Source organism: Polypterus senegalus, chromosome 11 (assembly GCF_016835505.1).
Source record: "Polypterus senegalus isolate Bchr_013 chromosome 11, ASM1683550v1, whole genome shotgun sequence".
Classification (NCBI taxonomy): domain Eukaryota; kingdom Metazoa; phylum Chordata; class Cladistia; order Polypteriformes; family Polypteridae; genus Polypterus; species Polypterus senegalus.
Genome location: NC_053164.1, coordinates 106,600,123 through 106,626,225, shown reverse-complemented (window position 1 = coordinate 106,626,225; position 26,103 = coordinate 106,600,123). Strand labels below are relative to the sequence as shown.

The following is a 26,103-nucleotide window of genomic DNA, read 5'->3' as shown; positions in this document are numbered from 1 at the left end:
TATGCGGAGGAGCAGTGGCTCTACTCAGCTCCTTTTTCATTACAACAGACCAATGCAGAGCCCGCATCACTGCGGACGCTGCACTGATCCACCTGTTGATCTCCCACTTCATTACATGAAAATATGTAAGCTATTACTTCTTGTGATGGTGTTTTGATTTGGGAAAATGGTTCAAGGGATTAAAACATAAGTAGGCAAAAATCAGAGAGAAGAGGTCCGTTACTTAAATAAAATTTACTTATTCAATTATAACATATAAATACATATGAATGGGTTATAGAAATAAATATATATGCTTAAAGAGACAAACTTATACTTACAATAACATACATACATACAGTAACATACATCAAAAGACCCAGAGCCATCATCCTAGACCAGTAGACTGAGGGAGCCCGCATGTCAGTCTCGTCAGAGGATCAACCCCGTGTGCCTTTTATCAGATACCGGGCGGTTGCGCCTTTCCCCACGGTTGAGCATCCAAAGAAACTGAGGGCGGAACCTTCCCTTATATACTAATTAGGTGTCCTTGCCCAAAAGCGGTCTACGTGGAAGCAGTGCATGCAGAAGTGATCAGTTTCTCACACCCCCTCCTTCCACGGGACACGGTGCTTTTTCCTTCTACTCGGCCTTGAGACTAGTGCCTGATACCAGAAGACACAGTAATATGCTTACATGTGAAAAAAGCCTCTCGAAGTGAAAAACAACTCCTTACATAGCCTTGGCTGTATCTTTAGAACATTCCCGGCTGTTTCTCCCAAAACATTAGTTTCTATAGCTGATTCTGCGCTTAAGCGACTAACGCCCATCTGCTTTCTTGATTCCCCCTCCCTCTCTTTATTTCACCTTTGCAGAGAAAAATCCTTCCATTACAGATGGTCAGTTCTGCCCAGTAGCCAGTCTCGGCAGCTCATCAACTTTGGTCAAGGCTCGTGAGGGGTAGGCAGTGTCATGCCTAGGGTATCAAGGAGCTGACGCCGCAGCTGCAACTATACTAGCAGATGATGTTTCCGGTACCGTAATGCCATGGGAAAACACACTTTTGTCAGAAGGCGGAAGTAAGAAAAGTCAATAAGTAACGCCGAAGATGCAGAATGAATGAATGGATGGATAGATAGATATTTTACTAATCCCAGGGGGAAATTCACATTCCTTTACACATTCTCCTTCAGCGCACAATCACCAGTGTTAAATAAACTCTTACAGCGTCTAAATGACCCTTAGATAGATAGATAGATAGATACTTTATTAATCCCCAAGGGGAAATTCACATACTCTAGCAGCAGCATACTGATAAAAACAATATTAATTAAAGAGCAATAAAAGCACAGTGCAAGTTATTATTTATTTTAATTTATTTATTTTTTGACTGCCTGTCCATAATGACATTTCTTCCCCTCCCTTAGGCTTTTGCAAAAGTTTTTGGCACTACCCCTGATGACCTGGACATGCATGTAATCTATGATGTATCCCATAATATCGCTAAGGTGGAGGAACACGTGGTAGATGGTAAACAGAGGACTCTTCTGGTGCATAGGAAAGGTTCCACTCGAGCCTTCCCTCCTCATCATCCTCTTATTGCTGTTGATTACCAGGTACCTTGAACTGTATGGAGTTAGTTGATGCCTCATATTTTCTTGACTCCGGTCACCTAGTTAGCATCATATTTTCTTTTTACGATGTGTCTCTGGACTCACTATTGCACTAGTAAGTCACAACTGTACTTTTAAACCAGTTTGTTGGATGCCTTTCATTTTCACTCTTGCTGGCAGTAGCCATGTTGTATAATAACATCAGTTCATTGTATGACTGATGACCATTTTTCACTTGATACTGTGTGATGTAACAAAAAAAGTGAACATGGTCCTTTCATGACAGTGCATAATACAGTATAGTGATATACATTTCTTCTTTTGCTTAATTTCTCAACACAAGTTGAACAAAAAAAAAATATCAAAACTCTCATTGATCTTGGCAAACTCCACATTCAGCCGATTGCTGAATAAAGTAAATCTCTCCTGCATCTGGAAGTTGATCTTAGTGAGTTGGGGATTACTCAGTTACTAAAGGCAAGTGTCTGTTTATATGAAAACAGCTTTGCATTTAAACATAGAAATCTGTTTGCAATAATTTAAGAGTGTGTTTTAGCAGAACCTTTGATTTATTTAATTCATTTTTATTTTGCCAATGTCTAGAGATTTCTCAAGTTAATGTTATTGTTTCAGTTGAAGTCTTAAAAACATGTTTATTATTAATATGAGCATATTGTCATGGGATTGACTCTGATGATTTCTGTTTAATACATAGAAATCTGCAAAATACTCCAGTGACTATTACAGTGTATCTTATAGGCTAAGAGTTAGTGTTAGATGGAGGCATGGGTTCGTACAATTTACTGATTTGAATATCTGTTTATTAAGAAAATGCTTGAGGAAAAAAAATGTATTTGACTGTGTTGAACACACATCTTTAAAAGTGTACCACTAACATTTTCAGAAAGGACCCACAAACATTACAACCATGTCCATTTTTGCTTGTATTTAGCAGGTCTACTCCTTAGTGCACTAAACAAAGCAAATTACAGCGCGATGCCAAACAGACATATTTAATAGTATAATGAACAAAAAAAAGTGTAAAACTGTAAAGAAAGATATGTGATAGCAGTAGCAAACTAAAAGTACAAGATGATCTTTGAAATCTAGCAGACCAAGTAATTATTGTACATTAGCAACCTCAGAGAACAGTAAGGACTGTTGAAACATGTAAGTGAACAGAGAGAAAGGATGGGCCTTTGACAGTTTTGGAGATTAGGAGGCACAAGAAACTTATGGAACATGGAAGCCATGTTTCAAGGAGCTCAGTTTTATATGGGCAGGTTTAAAACTTCTACAGCATTAAATGCCACAGATAGCAAGCAAAGTACAGTGATTATATAGACGTACAGCCAGCAAACTGAAAAACAGACAAATTGCATCTGAATTAAGAAATATATATGAAGTAATACTCAGTTTAAATGTAAAATATTCTTGAAAATAAACTTAGCATTTGCAAAATACTAATTATGTTTTGTCAGTTACCTAAAGCATACTGGTGTGTTTTAGATACTGGTAACTGTACAAAAGAAAACAAACATTACTGTATGTATACTACTATTAATGTACGTTTGCATTTATACACTAGTATTTTTATTAACATTCTTATTTTCAGGGTACTACCTGGTTATTTAATTATTGTTATTTTAATTTCCTTCCATTAGCTGACTGGACAACCTGTTTTAATTGGCGGTACAATGGGTACGTGCAGTTATGTTTTGACTGGTACAGAACAAGGGATGACAGAAACCTTTGGAACCACCTGCCATGGAGCTGTAAGAGTTTTGATCTCCGTATCTACACTCCCCTTCAATACTAATATTTAACGTCCTTATGATAAACTTATATTTTAAACCAGGAGAGATGCCAGTAAACTAGATAAATGTTGAATGATGTCGCTGTTTTCATTAAAATAAGGCAACACACTAATTGAATGGCTATGCAAAGTTATCTCCTTTGGCTGTTTCATCTTTGCGGTTTTTACCGTTAATAATTTGTGAGTAAAACTTGACACAAATGTGTTGCCACTTCACAGTACTTGAGGCAGTACCCTCCCTCTAGAGATCCTGTTGTTGACTTTCATACATGGTGTTTTTTTTTTTTTTGTATTCTCATACTGCTGATACCCTAACCATGGATGAATTGATGGTCTTTTCTGATACTTCAGTTCCCATATGTTTTGTCACACTCTTTGTTTTTTTCTATTTTCAGGGTAGAGCGCTGTCTCGTGCCAAATCCCGAAGGAACTTAGATTTCCAAGACGTTTTAGACAAACTGGCAGACATGGGAATTGCCATTCGTGTTGCTTCACCTAAACTAGTAATGGAAGAGGTAAAATTAAATTCTATATTATTATTAAGATATACATTTTACCTATTGAAAAGAAATTAAGAAAACCAGTCAAATGAAAAAAGTTTCATATTTGAAATGTAAACTAATGCATTTAATCATAAAAGTACTATCATGTGTACTTTTACTGGATATAATTGATGATTTTGGTTAGAAGGGAATTGTTATTTCATAATGAATTTTCTCCCAAAGTGTAATTAAATCATGGTTTAATTAAAACAAGTTTTTTTTATGTTGGAACCGGTTTTATTTTTGCAAACTTTGTTTTTCAGTTTTGAAAGCATGAGAAAGAATAGTTCAGAAATATTTTAAGAATCTAACCACCACTTGGTGTAGTGTTCATGAAGTTTGAGTTACTAAGTCTGCTCAATATTTTTAAAATTTTCTGAAAGTTTTGTTTTTCCTGGTATGATACCTGATACATGGTGTTTCTATGAAAAGAAAAAGTGACTACATCACACTAGTGTACACACATGTAATTAGCTGTTTAGTAAATAACACTTCTGCCTGTTTTTAACTGACCTTCTGTCTTCTAAACCTGTTTTTTCTACTATGCCTGATTAAAATTAGCAGTAAACCCAACATTCACCCTAGGTGACCATTGTATCCAAAACTAAATTTACATGGTCTTGGGGAGAACATGCAGGTTTCAAGCTAAGAGTGATCAGGGAGGAGATTGCATACCACACAAGCAGGCTGAGCAGTCTAATATATGTATCTATGTATTGTGTTACATTTACAGCAAGTATGTTAAATAATGAATTACTTATACTTGTGATGAATCACTTGCCATACCTAAACAATAGTATCATTCTTACATCTATCTACCTACCTACAATAACAAATTCTTCTTAACTCTTTGATAGTCACATACGTATCTTCTTGTTTTTGATTGAAGTTTTGAAAATAACATCAAAAACTGTCACCCATGCCAAAATTAATCTGTCCTCCGTAGATGCTCCGGAGATAACTCTAATTTGCACAAAAACTAATCTAATGAAATTTAGGCAACTGTTTATTTTGACTACTGCATCACTAAGAGTATATTCATGGGACAACAGCCAAGTGAGTAGCAAAGATTTCTGTTTCCAGAATCATTTTCAAAAAAAGGTACTTGCAGAAATATCATATAACAGTTTAATTAAGTAATTTTAAGGGCAAATTTATACTTCACGCTCAGAAAGCGTACGCGCCTGCATCATGGCTGCCACACGTTCCCAGCATTCAGTTGCAGTACCAGCAAAAAGTTGGGGGACGCAGTGTGCTAAAAGTCGGAATGTGACGTCAGAGTCTCTGTTTACTATTTACATGTGACAGAAAGCCTCTATGCAGATGCTACGGGAATCGATGTGCATGCTTCGCTGTTTGATGAATGGTTTGATGTGGTGAAGCAAAATGCTGACATACAGATGCATTCGTGGTGCTTTTATATTCAAGTGTCGCATATTCCCGATCGTAATGACACAATGTATTTTAAAAGTCTCATAACTTTTGTGCCTTTTTTGCAACTTTACAACAGCAACATAATGTATAGCGCTGTGTTTGAGCCACTGAGAAAAAAAATAAAGGACATGGTGAAAACATGTATTTTGTGATTAAAGTGGAAATTTCAGCTTTAATCTCGAATTGTCCACTTTAACCTCGTAATTTACTTTATCATTAAAGCAGCAGTCGTAAACGTCATCCCAGTTTTTAATCGCTGCGAGCTTCTTGGACCTGACAGCAGCGGCAAGCAGCAATAGATCACCGCACAGAACAAATTAAATGTATGATATTCCAACTCTCTGCACATTAGTATCTATCTATCTATCTATCTATCTATCTATCTATCTATCTATCTATCTATCTATCTATTTAGAATCTTTAGATTTATACTTGATATCACTTTCATGATGGAATGCATTAAAGTGTGTATGTTACACTTTACATATAATTTAGTTTAAATAATGAATACTGTTAATAATTACACACATGGGGGTGACACGGTGGTGGAGTGATAGCACTGCTTTCTCACAGGGAGTTATGTTGCTGGTATTTCCTGCTTGTATTCCACACTGTGCTCCGGTTTCCTTCCAAAGATATGCAGATTTGGGGATTTGGTGCCGCTAAAATGACACTAGTGTATGCGAGTGCTTGTATTCACCTTGCGATGAGCAGAGACCTCGTCCAGGGATTGTTTCTCAGTCGTGCCCAATGCTTGCTGGAATGGACACATCCCTGGATTTATGGATTTAATCAATAAACATCCTTTTCAGAGATATTGCGGTAAGGTGTTATCGGAATTTAATGAGTGTTCTAGGCAATTCTCTACACAGAGAAGCCGAACATGTTCTCACCGTGATATCTCGCACTGCCACCTGTTGGATTCCTCCAGATTTACGTAAAGTACGCGCGCAAGTATAAACACTACAAAGCTTGCGTAGCAGGAGCGTCCTCTGCAGCATGCGTCGCGTGAAGTATAACACCGGCCTAACTTATTGAATTTACTTTATTGTACATATCACATAAGTCATAATGCACATAACAGCAAAGCATTGTATTATTAGTTTAAAATAGATTCATCATTAGACCTAGTACAACACACATGTAAAATAACATGGGAAAATTATTTCATAAATAAATAATATTAAAACAATTATTTTGTTTTATGACAGTGTCACACAATTAAAAAATTTTTTGTTCTGTTTAAATTCTTTATTTCCAATCACAGTGATAAGTGTTTTCTACTGTTTTTTATCGCCCATTGTGAATGGGACTATAGTAAATTTAGTTTTATTAAATACTAGCAAAATACCCGCGCTTTGCAGCGGAGAAGTAGTGTGTTAAAGAAGTAATGAAAAGAAAAGGAAACATTTTGAAAATAACGTAACATGATTGTCAATGTAATCAATGTAATTGTTTTGTCACTGTTATCTATATCTATATCAATATCTATATCTATAGCAGCTGTTGCTGGGGGTGCCAGAATCCATCGAGGAAGAAAAATGAAAAACATTATTTGTACAAAATCTTAATTTATCTATCCATTCCTAAATAATGAAATGGACAGGCTATTTCGTATCAGTGCAATATGCTGCTTGTTAAAACGGATGACTCCTGCTCTTACATGCACTTACTGTAGTGCTGCGTGGGTATTATGAACTATCGTATCTGTTCAAGTTCAATTAAAATTTTAAATATAAGTAATTTTTATTTAGTCAACAGAAATATGTTTGGTAGGAATGTAAGTTAAATTTAGTCATCATTGCATAAATTTTTCTTCACCATAGAAATTTATTCTTTCTTCACCATAGAAATTTAAAGACTAAATTCAACTTACATTCCTACCAAAGATATTTCTGTCGACTAAATAGAACCTACTTATATCCAAATTTGAGCTATTCAGCTATCGCCTGCCTGCCTGGATAAGTCACCCTCGCTTCGCTCTTACTTTTTTTACCGTTCATTTAATCATGGCTAGTCGCGAAAAAATTAGAACATGGAAGGAGGATTACACTGAGTATGGCTTTACCAAACCAATTATTGATGGCGAATAAAGTATCCATTATTCATAAAGCTTCGATTGGTGATCTGTTTTTCTGCGTTAACCTCATATTTTTTCATAGTTCTTCTCAAACCAAGGGGGTGCAAGGGTAAAATGAATCGGGAAGCGCTGATATATATGTATATTGAATATATTGAAATAGTTTACTGTCAAATAATGCAAACAGTACGCGGCACGTGTTTCGCCCTAATTCTGGGCTCATCAGGCGCACACACTCACTGCACCCCCTCTCGGGAATCGAATCTCAGACGTCAGCGCTAGAGGCCAAGCCTCTCGTGTTGCGCCACGGTGTGTGGTTCATTTATTTGACAGTATGTAGATCGAGGTGTGTATATGTATGTATGTATGTATGTGTGTATATATATATATATATATATATATATATATATATATATATATATATACTCCTGTAGCCACAATAAATGCCTTTATTTTATAGACAAACCAGGGATGAACAAGTTCCTTTCTACTACAGCCACGACACACATAAAAAACATCAATAATAACTCATAAACTTGCAATAATATTTAGGAAAATCTCAACATTTTACTCACCAAAAATTCGGATTATTTGTAAACAAAATCCATCGTCCTCTCTTTCCTCAAAAAACAGTTCAATTACTCTGTCGTGCAGATTATCCATGCGCTTCAGTTCCATCAAAACCTCACTTTCTATCGCCATCGAAGCTAATGCTGAAAGGCGAACCCGCCCTATGGTATTTCTGGCATAAGTTTGATTTCGCTTTAGGGCTGAAAATGTCCGCTCGACAGAAGCAGTGTACACAGGAATGCTCACCGCCAAATATACCAATGTGAACAGCTGCCCCATGCTCTCATTCAGATTTTTCTGATGAAGGAAGTCAAGGAGATAAGTGGGAGATTCTCCTGCAAAATCATCCATGGCATACATTACAGTCAGTTCTGTTTTTAGCCGAGACAGATCAAAAAGCGCTCCGTGGCTCTTGTGTTAAACTGGAGAAGGCTGCATGCGTGAAATTTTTCTTGTATTCCCGAAACTTCTGGGGCTCGAGGAGCGTGACAAATATCAGGTTTTCATGGTCTTGAAATCTGGTCTGTGTCTGGCAAATAATATTGTCCAGAATCCTGCCATGGAGTTGGCCGTAGTGCACACGACGATCTTTCGCTCGGAGCGTTTGCGGTGCGTTCAATGGCCTCGTAAAGTTCCTCATATCTGCTTCTATCCAATCAATGGGTCTGAATACAGTGACGTTGCCGTACGCCTGCTAGAGGGCCCTACTGAAACTCAAAATCTGATTGGTTGAAGCAACAGGTTAATCGACATTTATTCTGTGTTAGAGTGCCTCCACAACAGATTGTGAAAGCCTCTCTGCCTGGCAACAAATGATGGCTGAAATGTGATTGGTTAAATATTTTAATACGAAACTCCGCCTCCCACGGCTATCGAGCTGCATTCTATTACAGTATATGGGCGAAAATACGTTCCAGTTATGACCATTACACGTAGAATTTCGAAATGAAACCTACCCAACTTTTGTAAGTAAGCTGTAAGGAATGAGCCTGCCAAATTTCAGCCTTCTACCTATACAGGAAGTTGGGGAATTAGTGATGAGTGAGTCAGTCAGTGAGTGAGTGAGTCAGTGAGGGCTTTGCCTTTTATTAGTATAGATGTGCAATATGTGGTTTTACATTTCTTGGCAAGCTACATATTTGCATACACAAATGGTTGGGTGGATCACAAGACAAGACTCTAAAGTTGACTTCTTTTCAACATATTATTGTCAGCTCACATACTTTTTAGAAATTCTACTGTTCATCTTTTAGTTATTTTAATTGAATCTCACTGTTTTTTAATTTTTGTCTCCAGTTTTATTTCAAAGGATGCCATAATGTGGCTGATATGACTAACTTTGTATGGTCACTTAAATACCACTTTTAATTGTCCAAAGAACTCTTTCAACTCTATCTTCATTCCTCTTCAGGGTCACAAAATAAAGACCAGCCCTGGGTGACATGCTAGCTTCTTGTAGGTGTTTTCAAATGCACCTCCATATTCCAGTCACATCAAATTGCTAACACACACGTCTATGGGATGTGAGAGGAAGGCTGAAGTAGCACTATAAGAATGTATAAGCACCAGACACTCTTCAGCATTCATTCCCAATTTCTTGGAGCAGTGAGGCAGTGGCAGTAGCAGCCACCTACTAGAGTTTGTACAATCTCCCAGTGACAGTAAGAGTGGTTATTCGAATGGTCCAGTTTTACCCCCTAATTATAAAATATGTTTTATGGTAGATAATTTGCCTTTCAGTTTTAAATTCTGATATTTTAATATTTGGTTTACATACTGGTAATTGTTTTCTTTTTGATTGCCATTAGGAATATTAGTCTACCTTATTGTATTTACTTTTTGTATAAAGTAGCATTTTGTTACTTTTTTAGTGTTATTGTTCTCAACTTTTCAATTTGTTTTTTTTTTTTCTCACCCTAGGCACCTGAATCTTACAAAAATGTGACTGATGTTGTGAACACGTGTCATGCTGCTGGCATCAGCAAAAAGGCCATCAAACTGCGGCCAATTGCAGTGATCAAAGGTTAAGTTTGGATTGACTCCTTAGCACAAATGGTTATTACTTTGTTTGACACTTTTTCTGGGTTTGTGTTTACATAACACAAAGGAGATTGGGTACTCTGTGTTTTTCCCCATTGTCTAAAATGTAAGCTTTCTTTACCCTGCAAAAAAATTAAGATGCCAAGTTTGAATATTTATTTTATTAGAAGACAAATGTATTAAAAATAATTATGCATTACCTATAACAAAAAGACTGTACCCAGCATTACTTTTTGGGGGCAAAGAATATGAATTGGTCTGTGCACCAGATTCATTTTTGGTTTAATAAAATCATTTTGCATCAAGATATCCAGATACAAATGATAATTTCTCTTTTTTTATTATGAGTTAATTAATATGTTTCTACAGGTATATGTTTTCCCACTCTATTTTAGTTAAAGGCTTTGTTGAATAAAGAAATTATACAAAGCAGAAGTTAATTTCAAGAACTTCACAGACAGTACTGTGTTATGTGATAAAAGATGAAAAGTAATATGTTTAAAATAAGGGAGCGCTTTTGCAAGTCTCTTACCCAGAATACATTTACTGAGGTAAAATATAGAAACAAATGGAGAAAAAGATTATTAAAGAATAAAACACACAAAGACTACAAATAAACTGTAACACCTCAACACCAGCAGCCACTCAAGGTTTGCTGACGCTAAAAGACCTTCTTTCTGTCTAAAGGATGGTCAGGCACCCCTAGTTTCTGTTGAGTTACGTTCCCTACAGTTTCCACACAGAGGCCGTCTTCCACTCTGGGATTTGGCTGTAGGCTTCCTGTTTACTGAGCAGTCCATCTCAATATTCATATTCACAATATCCACATTGGATATCCATCATTTACTTGTAGCCTTTTATTCAATTTTGATAGCACATTCAATCTTTAGTTATAATAAATCTGAATAGAGTATTTATGATTTTCTGTTTTTGATGAAACTAATTTTTCCCACTTTTGCTGTTAGTTTATGTTTTTCATTTTCAGATTCTAATTTAGCCTGGCAAATCCCATCCATTGCTGTAGACAGATTGAATAAGCAAACTGTACGCAGTTAAAAGACCATTAAGAGGTTGATTGTTTGTGTTTTCAATTTGAAGCTTCGGTCAAATGACAGAAGTAGAATCTACATAAGCTCCAAGGCAGTTGTCTCAAAAGTTGACAGAAATGTATAACTCATAATTTTACAGTTGAATAACATTTTGATGTGCTGGAGTATTGTAAACTGAAAAAATAAATATATCTTTTTTTACCCCAATCTCTCCAATATGATTGTGCTGGTTTTTGGAAGGACTCCAGACTATGCCAAACCTCATGGATACAGTTGTGCTTGAAAGTTTGTGAAGCCTTTAGAATTTTCTATATTTCTACATAAATATGACCTAAAACATCATCAGATTTTCACTCAAGTCCTAAAAGTAGATAAAGAGAAACCAGTTAAACAAATGAGACAAGAATATTATACTTGGTCTTTTATTTATTGAGGAAAATGATCGAATATTACATATTTGTGAGTGGCAAAAGTATGTGAACCTCTAGGATTAGCAGTTAGTTTGAAGGTAATATTCGAGTCAGGTGTTTTCAATCAATGGGGTGACAATCAGGTGTGAGTGGGCACCCTGTGTTATTTAAAGAACAGGGATCTATCAAAGTCTGCTCTTCACAACACGTTTGTGGAAGTGTATCATGGCACAAACAAAGGAGATTTCTGACGACCTCAGAAAGGGGGTTGTTGATGCTCATCAGGCTTGAAAAGGTTACAAAACCATCTCTAAAGAGTTTGAACTCCACCAATCCACAGTCAGACAAATTGTGTACAAATGGAAGAAATTCAAGAACATTGTTACCATCCCCAGGAGTGGTCAACCAACAAAGATCACTCCAAGAGCAAGGCATGTAATAGTCGGCGAGGTCACATAGGACCCCAGGGTAACTTCTAAGCAACTGAAGGCCTCTCTCACATCTCTCAGGAGAACACTGAACAACAATGGTGTGCCTGGCAGGGTTGCAAGGAGAAAGCCACTTCTCTCCAAAAAAAAAACATTGCTGCTTGTCTGCAGTTTGCCAAACATCACATGGACAAACCAGAAGGCTATTGGAAGAATGTTTTGTGGATGGAGGAGACCAAAATAGAACTTTTTGGTTTAAATGAAAAGTGTTATGTTTGGAGAAAGGAAAACACTGTTTTCCAGCATAAGAACCTTATTCCATCTGTGAAACATGGTGGTAGTATCAGGGTTTGGGCCTGTTTTTCTGCATCTGGGCCAGGACGACTTGCCTTCATTGATAGAACAATCAATTCTGAATTATATCAGAGAATTCTAAAGGAAAATGTCAGGACATCTGTCCATGAACTGAATCTCAACAGAAGGTGGGTCATGTAGCAAGACAACGACCCTAAGCACACAAGTTGTTCTACCAAAGAATGGTTAAAGAAGAATAAAGTTGTCTTGTACTCCACTCTTCACTGTTGTATGAAATTTTTGGTTTCTTGACTGTCACATGGAATAACTATCATCTGCAAAAATAAAACAACAATAGACTGACATGTCTCTTGAGAAATGTGTTTCATTTTGCAATACCAGTACGTTGCAACTCAAGTGAACAGAATAACAGGCTTCAGGGATTCAACTACTGTACAAAGGTTTCTCTAATAACCAATTAGCTGTTATACATGACTATTAGGGGATGAGCTAAGGAATTTGACCATTTGGACATTGAAGAAATGAATGCTGAAAATGGGGCTTCGCAGTTGAATGCAAATAATAAATAAAAAATTAGCCATTTCAAGTATTAATAGCCATTGGCAACGCTAGTAATGTATTGGTTGAAATTTGTAATCATTTTAATGGTATCTTGATAAAACAAAGCTCTAAATTTCTATCAAAAACATTAATCTTTCTTGGTGATTCCAAACTTTTGAACGCTAGTGTAAATCATGCAGAAATTGCCCTGAGTGGTGTTCTGCATACAGCACCACAGAGGTGCGCTCGATTTAGTCCCCAGTCACACAACACAAGTGAAAAACTCACATTTGGCTTACTTTAGCCATATTTGCAACCTGCAAAAGATCTCTTCAAGGGAAAGTTTCTTTAAAAGGATTAGATATTGCAATCCCTGTTGATTGAGCAAAGCTCTTGCCTTGAGTGGGGTTGGAGGTGTCTTCTTTGTTGGGATGTCATTGATGATGACCACTTAGTGATGTTTCCACCAGTTCAGCATGTCATCAGTTGTGTACCCCAGCCTCATATGGTGATTTGGCCTTTTACCACAAGACACCCACAGTCAAGGCTGGTCAGACCTGGGTGTGTGTCGAATGGTTACTAAGTGGTCATTTGGCAGCCCATGCTGTCTCCTTTCGCTTCAGCCACAACAAGTGACTGCTTCTATCAGCGACAGTGGCGAGTACCTTAATTGCCTTCTGCTGGGCCTGCCCTCTGATGCCCACTTCCTTCAGCAGCCTTGTAGTGAAACTGGCTACAAAGCCCCTGCAGCCCACCTATACTGGACGCACTTTCACCTTTCAACTTTGTTCCTCTGCCTCAGCTGTGAGATTGGCATATTGCAGCCTTTTTCTTTCATATATCTCATTGATGGCATCCTCCTAAGGGACTGTCAGTTCAACAATGAAGACACGTTTGTTGGAGTTAGACCAAAGGACCACATTCGGGCACAGATTGGTGGCTGCAATTTCAGATGGGAAGGTGAGTCTCTGATTTATGTTGACACGCATTTCCCAATACCTGGCTGTACTCAGAGGGCATGAGTCAGCAGGTGAGGGCTTGGTCCGCTGTTTCCCCCCTTCCCAGATGAAGGATGTTAGTTGCAGGAAGGTAGCCTGGGCATTTAGGGAGATTGTGTCGGTTGACACTCTCTAGTCCTCTAGTCCTGAGGCCAAGCACCTCAGTACTCGGTTATGACGCCACATGTATCTTCCTTGTGTTTAGCGATTCTTACAGCCCACCAGGATGTGTTTGAGGGTTGTCGGGGACGCACACTGGTGACAAGTTGGGTCCTCTTTACGACAAAGATGTTAGTTTGTTGGCGAGGCCATCATATTATATGTGGCTCTATTAGCTTGTTTGTTTACAGCTTGCTCCATGTGATTTTACATTGCTCTATGCCATCCCATCTCATCCAACAGCCTTGCTGGGCTTGGGAGCTGCACTGGATGTGCTGGCACATTTGGCTGCTTCGTCCTGGCAGTGCACCTCTTCCACCACCAGATACCGGCGTTCATTTGGTGTAGCCTTTTGCCATATGGGTGTTGTTGGTCCCGAACCATGTCCCCTTCTGCCATGTTGGACTTGCCCCACAATGTTCCGGTGTCAGAGGGCAGCCTTTGTTTCTGCCACTGCCAAAGCTACATCCCATTTTCTCCCTGTCGCAGGGATTGGTGGAGCATTTCTTATGAAGGGGTCACAGGACACTTTGATTGTCATACTGTATCTAGTCTTACTTTGGCACATTTATATTCCTGCACAAGGCTTGATATACAGTAGGTAGAGAGAGGGCTCCATTCCCATATAGGCCTATGCTGCTGTGGCATCTTGGTAGTCCAAGCCACTTCCTCACTTGTGCCCTCACCGTCGTCTCCAGCCATTTGATTTGGGATGGTGTGACCTCATGGGTCCACTGCTCCAATTTTCCAGGGAGAGCAGTGGTGTTAGTTTTCTTAAGGACACTATTTGTGTCCTGCCTGTGTTGTTGCACCTGTTCGAGGTCTTTAAGTGTGTGATGTGCCAACGTCCAAGGCTTTTAATGGGCTTCTCCAGGATTATTGGTATTGGCTCATCATTTATGGAGAAACTCTTGTTAGGAAACTGGCCTTTGACAATGGAAATGATGCTGGATTTGCTGGGGTTTAACTCCATTCATGCCCATTTAATGTTTTCTTGGAGTTTATCCAGCAGTTGTTTGTTGCATGCTTTTGTTGTTGTGATTGTAGTCATGTGATCTACAATCCTCTTCCGCCCCTCCAAGAATAGAGTGCTGCCTATTGAAACTACAAATGAAATTCATCCTGATTGGAGGAAGATGTAGCCCATTTCTCAGACGTTCTCCTCCAACCACCCACTGTGATGCTCGAATAATGAGCTCCATCGCTATTGTGAAGGCCAGAGAAGACATGGTACAACCTACCATTATGCCATTCTCAAGCTGCTGCCAGGCAGTGGTAGTGTCCCATGTTGTGATACAGAACTGGAGGTCCAGGAAGTAGGCTTTGACCTGCTTTGTTATGCCCTCTGGGACATAAAATAAATTGAATGCTGCCCACAGAACCTCATAAGGAAATGGCCCAAAGGCCACTGGCAAGGTCCAAACATTCTGAAAAGCCATCTATTCCTGCTTTCTGCACTGAAGTGTCCATGAAGTTGTTATAATGCAAGAAAGCTGAGAGTGATTGGGCCACAACACTGAAGAAGATCTTTCTTTCCACGTTCAGGCGACTAATCTGGTGGAACTGGTTGATGGTTGAGGAGGTTTTCTCCATGGGAATCAGGATTCCACCTGCCTTTCACCATAGCTTTTGGCATGAATCGCTTCTTCCATGCCAGCTTCATTAGTTCCCATAGGTACTTCAGGACACCAGGGGTATTCTTATAAAACCTATATGGAACACCGTTGGGCTCAGGGGCTAATGCTGATCTAGCCCATTTTACTGTGCTCTCAGCTTCACTCCATGTAGGGGGCCTTGTTTTTCATCTGGTGCTCTGGGGACTCATGCATAGTGCCATGCGTAGAATTCACACTATGACATGGAGTGCAGACAAAAGCAGAAATGTGTTTATGCACAAAAAAATCAAGATGCATAAATCTGTGCGTTCACCAATTTCCACATTGTTCCGCTCCATAAATCCCAGTCAGCGTGAAAAGTAATGCATGTGCACACGCCTGCTGTCCCCTCCCAGACTCCTCCCAGAATTACGCCTCTTTGAATATGCAAATCAACATAAATAGCCCTTTAGCTCAGCCTTCTGTGAAAAGACGTTAACAAAAGCATGAGGGAAAATAGAAGAACTTCAGCGAATACCAAGTGGAGGCAAAGAAAAACGTACGATTTGTTGGTTTAAACAGTGGTATAATCAACAAAAGGAAGTTGATCGAGTGACATAGCGTGTCGGAGAAACTCGAAAGCTCAAGTTCACAAAGTAGTACAATGCTCGAAATAAAAAAGAACTTATCACATATCAAAGTTGCCATGAAAAGACGAGTCGTAGCCCACCGTCTGAGTGTCATATGAAAGCTTATTAGGGTACAGATAAAAAAAAAAGGCACACAGTGGGAAAAAAGCACGAAATGTCAACTTTAATCTGTAAATTTCCACATTAATCACGTAGTTTATTTTGTCATTAAAGTAGAACATCATAAACTTCATCTTTAAATTGTTCAATTTATTAGTTTCTCAAATCCCATCGTAACTAAAGCAGCATGTTAAATGCTTTGTTTTGTATTTGATCTTCAATGTGCTCTGTGTGTGTGAACCTCTACGTGCTTCCAGGCTTTCTCTTCCTCCGACAGGACACAGAATCCATTACATTCATGATATTACAGCTCTCTGAATAATTAAAATACTGAGATGTATACGTGATATCATTTTCATGATGATAGGAGTTAAAGCATGTATTAAACATGGGAACACGGTGGCGCAGTGATTGTTCATGTCTTACGCAAGTTGCTTGCTTTGCCGTGTGTGACCTTCGATGACATAATTTATTGCAGCAGTACTTTCTCTTTCAAACATACTAACCCACAATTCCTGTCCTTACTTTTCTTTCTCCAAATACCCAATCGCCACACAATCAGCTCAGTAATAGATGTTAAGCCATCTGTAAAGCTGAAGGCTGATTCTTCAAAACTTTTAAGGAACATCGAAATACCTTCGTAGTACATGTTAAATTATTCTATCCATCTATCCATATAGTTAAAGTTTTATCTGTATAATATAATAAACATATTTTGCTGCATTTCATCTTAAAAATGATATCGTCATCATATGTAAATGCACGCTTTATAAAGTGGCTCAGGTTGTGCGATATTATAACTGTATCACAAGTTTACAGTGAGGTAATTGCATTTATATGTACAAAGCATTCTACAAGGAACACTTGATGGACTGATTGAGTGCATTTATAGTTCTTGAGATTAAACTGTTTCCGAACTGCGAGGTCAGTACAGAAAAGGCTCTGAAGCGTTTGCCATATCAGAGCAGTTCAAATAGACAGCATGGCTGAGGCAGTGTGTGCCTGAAGCTGTATACCGATAATTCTCTTTCCGATCAGCTGCTGCTGTGATTCACACTCAGATACAGTGATATAAATACTCCGAGTGATGCAGTGAGAATAATATGGAAAAAGATGATCCGCTGTGGTAACCCCTAATGGGAGCAGCTGAAAGAAGAAGAAGAAAAAGAAGGTGCAGTGAGAGTAACAACGCTAAAGTAGTTATGGTATTTGTAATAGTTTGACCATTCTGTGGACCATTATATTTTTACAGGTTAATTACAATCAGATGCATTAAACTAATAAACAATATGCAGTTAATTTCAGTGTAATTTCTGTGTCAGGGATGTGGATATAAAAAAAGAAAGGGTAAACACGCAGGAACAGTTGCACTGCTTTGACGCTGGATGCCACCAGTTTGCAAAACCGAGCGGAGAACTGGCATACGACAGGGTATGAGCTACTGTGGAAATGTGTGTGGATTTCCGCCAAGTTTAGGTTTTATACATCGTGATCTGAACATGGAAACGTGCTTAAGCAACATTTTTGTGCGTACGCACCATTCATACATGAGGCTCCTGGTGATAGGATTGGTGGCATGTCGCCTGGAATAGTGATTGGTACATGCCTCTGATTGCCAGAATAGGTCTTCCTAAGGTGCTCCTTAAGTTCCATTGCAGGTCCTTTAAGGTTCCTGGTTTTCTTCTTGACAAAAGAGGATTTTGAGGAATTTGTAAGGATCTCTGTAGAAGGCAGTGCTCGTTCACTTTTTCTTCTTATTTTGCTTCTTCAAACTCTGCAGCATTGGAAGGCACTGCTTGATGTTGCCCGGTAGTGCCTTGAGACCTTTCCTTTCCTCTTCTATTGCCCTCCTCCACTGTTTTTTCAGGCTCCTTCTTACTTTCACAAGTCTTTCAATCTCTTGTAGTCTCCTGGACTTGAGCTGGGCCGATGGTTCCTTGCATGCCCTTGGGTTCTTGGGAAAAATATAACCCTAAAACAGAGAAAGGCCAGCTTCCATCTTCGATAAATTATAATGCAGATGTCAGTGATGTTTTCAGAAACCTACGGTAACTGACAGATTTGATTTAACATTTAGAGTTAGCTAGATAAGTGGTTTATAAAAAGGATGGGTTAAGGTGAGGCTACAAACTTGAAAGAGATTAATTAGACTTGAGGAACAACCTGTTGAGGGAGTAATAATTATGAAACCTGGAACACGATCAGTCACTGTAGAGCTATCATTAAAGCTCATTATTTATGCAACAATTCATAACTTGTCACTTATTAAAAAAGCAAGCGCTGAATTTGGCAATGGGCTCACAAAATGTAAAGAAATCGTGAAGTCTTTGTTAAAAACAGATAACTTCAAGCATGCCTAAACAACAATAAACCACCTTACACACATATTAGGAAGGTTAATCTCACACAAGGAGATGTCAGTAGACATTGTGGCAGGCGGCTGGGGGTGGTACCCAGCTGGGACACCCAGAAGGACTGGAGGAGGGATTACGTCTCCTCCAGACCACAAGGGGGCAACCGCCCTGGTGTCTTTGGGGACCACGGGAACAGAGTTTAGAAGCTCAACCCTATAGGGCCCTGTGGTCACCGCCAGGGGGCACCCCAATGCCTGAGGAGCCCTGGACCTCAGCACTTCCGCCACACCCGGAAATGCTGGGGGGAAGAAGACCAGCGACACCTGGAGTGCTTTCGGGTGCACAGCCAGTACTTCAGCCACACTTGGGAGTGCCAGCAGAAGCTAATCGGGAAGCACCTGGAGCACGTCTGGGTGTGTATAAAAGGGGCCACCACCCTCCATTCGATGGCTGGAGTTGGGAGGAAGAAGGCAAGAGCTCGGTGGAGAGGAGTGGAGGCGGCGAAGAGAGGCATTGTGTAAAGAGGCCTGGACTTTGGGGTGAAGTGGGTTGTGTGTGCACTTTGTAAATAGTCATGTTAATAAACATGTTGTGGTGCTTAAAACGATGTCTGCCTGTCTGTGTCCGGGCTGCTTACCACAACATGCAAACTCTTAGACTGAAAGACTAAAGTTTTGCTCAGAAATTCTGCGTCACTTTAGAGCTCACAGTTCATAACAGCAATGAAAATCATGGTGCGCTGTTGACCTTATAATAGACTAGGGGGCTTAGCCCTCTGCTCACTTCGCTCGCCAACCCCCAGGCTGGCACTACATGCTAGCCACTTTGTGGTTCAGCTGCTTGCGTATGTGGATGTGGATGTACAATTTAAACAGATTGTTATTTTCATGGGAATTGTTACATATGCATAATAGAACTATTTTACATTACAGCAAGTAATTAACAATATTAAAAAAATAGTAAAACGTAATCATTTGAAAGTAAATTCTGTTTCATGTGGCGTTAGAGGTATTTGTTGCGTTATACAATTTCATTCTGTTTGGATTTGAAATTAACACGCAAATACTTTTTAAACTTACACTTTTACTGTAAAACGTAATTAAAAACAATTTTTTGAATTTAATTTTCGTCAACAGTGGTAGCGCTGCTGCCTCGCAGTTAGGAGACCCGGGTTCGTTTCCTGGGTCCTCCCTGTGTGGAGTTTGCATGTTCTCCCCGTATCTGCGTGGGTTTCCTCCCGGTGCTCCGGTTTCCTCCCACAATCCAAAGACATGCAGGCTAGGTGCATTGGCGATTCTAAATTGTCCCTAGTGTGTGCTTGGTGTGTGGGTGTGTGTCCTGCGGTGGGTTGGCACCCTGCCCGGGATTGGTTCCTGCCTTGTGCCCTGTGTTGGCTGGGATTGGCTCCAGCAGACCCCCGTGACCCTGTGTTCGGATTCAGCAGGCTGGAAAATGGATGGATGGATGGATTTTCGTCAATATCACAGTGAATTTTGATTCTGTGTTTGGACTATCATCGTGACAGTGTAACGTATAACTGCCCGTGAGTGAATTTTGTTTATTTCTCTCTAATAAATAAACCGACTTTTTCGAATGTTTGGCTCTGAGATTTGTTAATTGTCTTTGCAAAAGCTATTCTAACGGGAAACTGTTAACATTTTAATACAAATGGCATATCAAGATCTCCTTTGTTGTCCAATGTTATCCAGGAAAGATGTACTACATTACCTTTCTTGGATACATCCTTCTTTCTACAATAATTCATGCAGTGGAAGACTGCCTGGTGTTAACAGTTGTAGATATTCTTTAGGATATTGTAAGTTGATGTTTTTATCTTCCGCACGATCACCACCAACTGTTTCAGCGTAGGCTATTGATACGCATTTAACTAATTTGCAGTGTAAGCGATTGACAATTTTTGCATTAAATCGTTCGACTTCATCGTTTTTCAGTGCTAGGATTGCCTGTGTACTCATTTCTTCTGTTGATAACCCTTCAGGATGAAATTCATCAATAAGATTTGGACATAATACGTCTTCTTTAATTGGGAACTTAAAGTGAAAAAAATGTCAAAATTTATAAGAGCTGAGAGAGCAGAAACTGTGTCTGTCAAAAGCATTCACACGAATGAGAGGTGAGAGCGCATGGTTGAATATGGTTGAGAGGAAGGCGTGACTTGAAAAAATCTCATGCCCAAAGTCTTGTCTCGTGGAACTTAAGATTATCTCTTTGAAAAAGTCTCGTCTCAGGATTTCCTTTTATAATAGAGAGATATATAATATGTAATGTCAAACATCTTCATCAACAGTTCACAACAAAACAAAATGATAAAATGGAGCCTAGGATTGCTTATCAAAATGTTAAATGGGAACCTAGAATTAATAATAAATAGTTTTATTTATATAGCTCCTTATCATAAACTCAAGGCCACTTTACAAATATACAATACAAGTATAAAACAAGTTAGAATATATAACATAATACATTTATATTATTGTAAAAGATGAATTGATGGGTAAAGATTATCAGGTTTTGAATTAAGGAACGATAATGTCGAGCAAAAATCTGTGCTTTGAGGTTGGACTTAAATATGGCCACGGAGATGCTGTAGAAGGTTGTTTCAGAGTGTGAGGGCCGCTACACTGAAAGATCTGTGTCCGACAGGAAGACATGTCAAAGGAACAGACCAGTGTGTGAGGATTCAAGTATTGTAAGGATGAAGAAGTTCTGAAGTATAAGAAGGAGCAAAGCCAGGAGTTTTTAATGTGAGGACAAGTCGTTTATGTTTTATACGAACTGTCACAGTAAGCCAACGTAACCGAATGGGAGCCAGTGTGATATGCGAATAAGTAATCTAATTAACAATATCTGGTTGATTTTGTATTTAGTACACCTATATTTATTAGAAATTACCATAGTATTAATTAATGATACTGTGGTGGGCTGGCACCCTGTCCGGGGTTTGTTCCTGCCTTGCGCCCTGTACTGGCTTGGATTGGCTCCGGCAGACCCCCGTGACCCTGTGTTAGGATATAGCGGGTTGGATGATGACTGACTGACTGATCAATGATAATAATCCAAGTAAATGTGGTATATCTTTGTTTTTGTTGATTAATCTGTGGAAAGCACCTTGACTTGCATTTAAATGTATGATAAGGTGCTATATAAATAAAGTTGTTATTATTATTATTAATCTGGCAGCAGGATTGTATATATTTTGCATTTTATTGAGAGATTTAGCAGGCAGGCCGGAAAGCAGAGAAGTGATATCAGTATGAACAAGAATATCTGCATCATGAAACCCAAGAGAAGAATGGAGATGGGCAGTTACATAAGTGACAGAAAGCTACTTTCTTCAAGGAAGAAATGTATGACGGTGAAGAAAACGTTGGATCATAAGTAACACCAAGGTTATGAAACTTCACTAGAGGGGGGCACTGTGAGCCCATCTAAATTAAGGCAGAAGTCATTAATCCTTGAAACCACTGCACTGTTTTTTCCCTTTTCAGCATTAGGAAGTTTGATACCATCCAAAGCTTAATATCAGATGACCAAGGAGGAAGGTGGAAGACGACCTGTGGCACTAGTGCTAAAGTAGATGTGTTTGCATCGTCGGCATAAAAATGAAACTGTAAATAATGAAGCCCAGGACTGGAGAGTAAATGGTAAACAGGAGAGGAACGAAAACAAAGCCTTGAGGGACACCTTGAGAAAGTGGAGCAGCATGAGATTTACGTTTCCTAATAGGAACAAATTGTTGCCTGTCAGTAAGATAGCATTTCAACCATGCTAAAGTAATGCCACAAACTCCAAGGAGTGGCTTCCATCTAACAGTGCCCATACATGACAACATTGTGAGCTGTTTTCACTTGCTTCATGACCGGTGAAGACTTCCTTCTTTGTCAAACACCTTCCTGCTCGTAACCACCACTGAAAACGAAAAACTGGATTCAATTCCTTAAGCGGTTGTCCAGCAGTATTAATGAGTCCACTTGCATGGACTAATTACACATTTCACATATCAGTTATTTCATTCATGATGCTAATTAAGATGCTGAAATGCGAGTGGTATGAAATCATTGGGCACACTGCTGATGTCCATGTACTCATGGAAGACATCAGGACAATCCAGACGAGAACAGACCATTCAGTTTGCCAGTCCTATCCACTTATTTCTTCCAAAAAAAGCATCAAGTCGAGTTTTGAAAGTCCCTAAAGTCTTATGTATGTATAGGTGACAATACTACTCCCTACTATTACTACTGTCTGTTTTGTTTTCTCATCAACATTTGAAATGCTCTTCTCTCATTAACTAGGCCAGTTTGTCTCTCCATGTCCTACATGCGATGTATCGCTTGGTTGTCACGTTTGGATGCTCTGTCTACACTGTTGTGTGGGTGTCTGTCCACAAGGCTCCTAAAGAGCTGAGCACAGATGTTTGAGTTACCACACAGAGGTGTGCTTTTCAATGTCACGCCGAGCAGCTTTAGCCGTTTCTTCAGTGTATTCTCCTCGAATAATGCAAGCAGTCTCCGTAACTTGTATTCACGTTAAGTTATCTCTTGATTTTGTAACTGCAGTGATAGCTTACTTAACTCGGCAAGTGTATCATATACAATTTCTGAGTTCTTCACCGTGGATGTTAAAAAATTGCACAGAGCCTTGTAATTTGATCTTTCTTTTACGTTTTTTGTAATGTCATTTACTGCAGGACAGAAATGTCCAGTGAGGATACTATAACTGTCCGATAATCGATCTCAAACTGGATGATAGCCATCTTATGGCAAACATTTTGGCAATTCTTCTACAGTTTTTGATTTAATAAAAGAGCAGCAGTTCTCTCCAAATTTTTGATGACATGTACAGTAAATGCAGTTTATCCAATACTGAGCGAAAACGATTATGACCTTTGAACATCGTCTCTTGTATCATTTACTACTAAATCCTGTCTCTAACTACAGCAGTGCCAAACTATCATGTCAGGGAATGTCTTCATCTGTTCATCGACAGACCATTTTGTGTACAGTACCCGGTATTACTGAGCCTCCAAGGATAATAAAAACCAAGCATATTTTTCTTTAGGAATTCTTCATTCTTTCTGTAAGATCTTAAATTGGCTAAACATGCATCCTTTACAACTGTTGCTGTAGTGTTACGAAGTTACCAAGATCACAGAGAAAAAGGTATAGGCTTAGCATTAGCATAACATGATATGTTCTGCGGTGGGCTGGTGTTCTGCTCAGGGTTTGTTTCCTGCCTTGCGCCCTGTGTTGGCTGGGATTGGCTCCAGCAGACCCCCGTGACCCTGTAGTTAGGATATAGCGGGGTGGATAATGGATGGATGATATGTTTATTGATGTTGGATGTGATTATTTGCCATAGTTGTCATTTTATTGTATATGCAGCAAGTGATGCAAGATCAACTAAAATTTGAATGACGTATCCTAACCTGATTTCGTCCATTGAGCTCTTGCAGTTCCACATCAAATGATTACTCCACAAATGTTCTTTTTTATTTAGCAATCTTATATGCTATGCAGAAAATTCGTACTGTGACGTCAAAATATTGACACTTCAATTTGTTTACAGCATTTCTACATTGCAGAAATTAGTTATCTACTCTCTCTATATAAAATTCTAAGCCTAAAAGTGCAGCGATTTTGGGCAACGATTTTATGTCACGTTTTTTGTCACACTTTAAATCGGGCTTATTTTAAAACCTATGCATGTTTGGTATCATTCTTTTCAGAATTTATCAAACTTTAATGTGATGTTGTTAGATTTTCAGATTCTTATTGCGTTTTTAAATTACAAACTAAAATATCAAGAAAGTCGTGGTTTTTATTTTTGATCGCTTGAACTTTCTTTCACAGGAACAAACTATTAAAAAATGACCTATTCACAACACCAGTGTTTGTATTTGGGTGATTTAGTTAGCTGAAGGTCGAGGCACCGAAGGCCCCCCTAGTTTGCTTTCTGTGATTTTAATGGATACTGTATTTCTTTGGGGAATGGATCTTTAATGTATATTTGATTGTGATCAATTACCTGTTGAGAATAATACTGTATATGATACATAGCAATGTGAAAACACATACAGTATATAAAATTACAGATTAGTCAAAGAAAAACAACTTACAAACTGCATTTGAAAAATCATTAACTAATAAATTGCTAGATGTTAGAGAGTTCGTAAACACCAGCCCCCCCCCAGACTCCATGGCCCCAACCCTAAATTGCCCGCTCACCCGTGACAGTAAACACCTTGGATCTTTAAAGTTCATGATTTTTATGTTAGCTTTGGTATTACCGTTGCAGCCTGCTGGACATTCCACCCACTTGACTTCTTGGTGGATTCCCTTTACAACTGTCCTAATTCTATTCTTCTGGTATCCATTTTGTTTTTCAGGAATTAGTTATGTTTTTCTCCCAACCAGACCAACAATGTGTATGAAAACTGAAGAATCTGAAGTTGTTGAAGCAAAGCTATGTGGCAATTCATCTGCAAAAAATGAGGTATGCAACATATTATCTACTGAGACAGAAACAAAGCACACTTGAAATTCTCCAAGTTCTTCTGCATTTAAAGAAGATGTTAACCAGATAATCCTGACTAAATGAGTACTTACTTGCTATGTAACTTCCCATGTTGTTCTGAGGTGGTCTTTCTATTAGCCACTTTCTGAAACGTATGTTGAAACATACAATTAGACTAAATTCAAACCTGAGTTTCTGCTTTTCTTTAAATGTACTCCATAACAACAACAATTTATTTCTTGTGCAGCTCAAAACCACACAAGGAATGTCTCAGTGGGCTTTAACAGTCCCCTAATGTCAAAAAATGTAAAATATGATCTACCTGGGAATTCATATTTATATAATGTTATCTACCTGGGAAGCCAAACAAATGCTGCTCTGGTGTAGCAGCCCACGATGGGTTGGATGCTGTCCTGTGAAGCGACATGCCCACCACACTCAAACTAGGCTACTTTAACAGGTAATATAGCAGGTTCAGGTCATTTATTTGGCTAATTCGAGGCAGGCTTACACATGAATAAAAGGAAGCTGGAAATCCCGATGAGCATTCCTGCAGACTTCACACAGACAGAGATCAAAGTGTAGTTGCAGTCGGCCTTTTAACCATCTTCTAAAAGAATTAACATTTAAAACTAGAAATGCAACGCTCTTTGACACTGTGCTGTCGCAGTCAGACCAAATCCAACTCCTCCTCAGTCTTTCTGCACAAGCTGGAGTTCAATCAAAAGTTCTGAGAGTGCATCCCACAACCCAGCAGTGGCTTATTTTTCTTTGGTTAGTTCTACTCCTTCGTATGCAAACTCTGAAATGCAGGAGAAAAAAAATCACGGACGTGATACTGGCTCATGTATAACTAATTAAGCATGTCGTGGGTTGTACATAATAAACGTTAAGG

At 38.9% G+C, this 26,103-nt stretch overlaps 1 protein-coding gene across 1 annotated transcript in view; it reads left to right on the top strand.

The window, feature by feature from the left end:
* The window catches only part of LOC120539414 (RNA-splicing ligase RtcB homolog), a 35,955-nt gene extending 24,625 nt beyond the window's left edge, over positions 1–11,330 (top strand). Inside the window, exons 9-12 of the mRNA XM_039769448.1 lie at positions 1,407–1,595; positions 3,257–3,367; positions 3,804–3,923; positions 9,955–11,330. Coding sequence (XP_039625382.1) covers positions 1,407–1,595; positions 3,257–3,367; positions 3,804–3,923; positions 9,955–10,062 — 528 coding nt within the window. The 3' untranslated portion in view covers positions 10,063–11,330. The remainder of the gene's footprint in view (positions 1–1,406; positions 1,596–3,256; positions 3,368–3,803; positions 3,924–9,954) is intronic.
* The last annotated feature ends 14,773 nt before the right edge of the window (positions 11,331–26,103 follow it).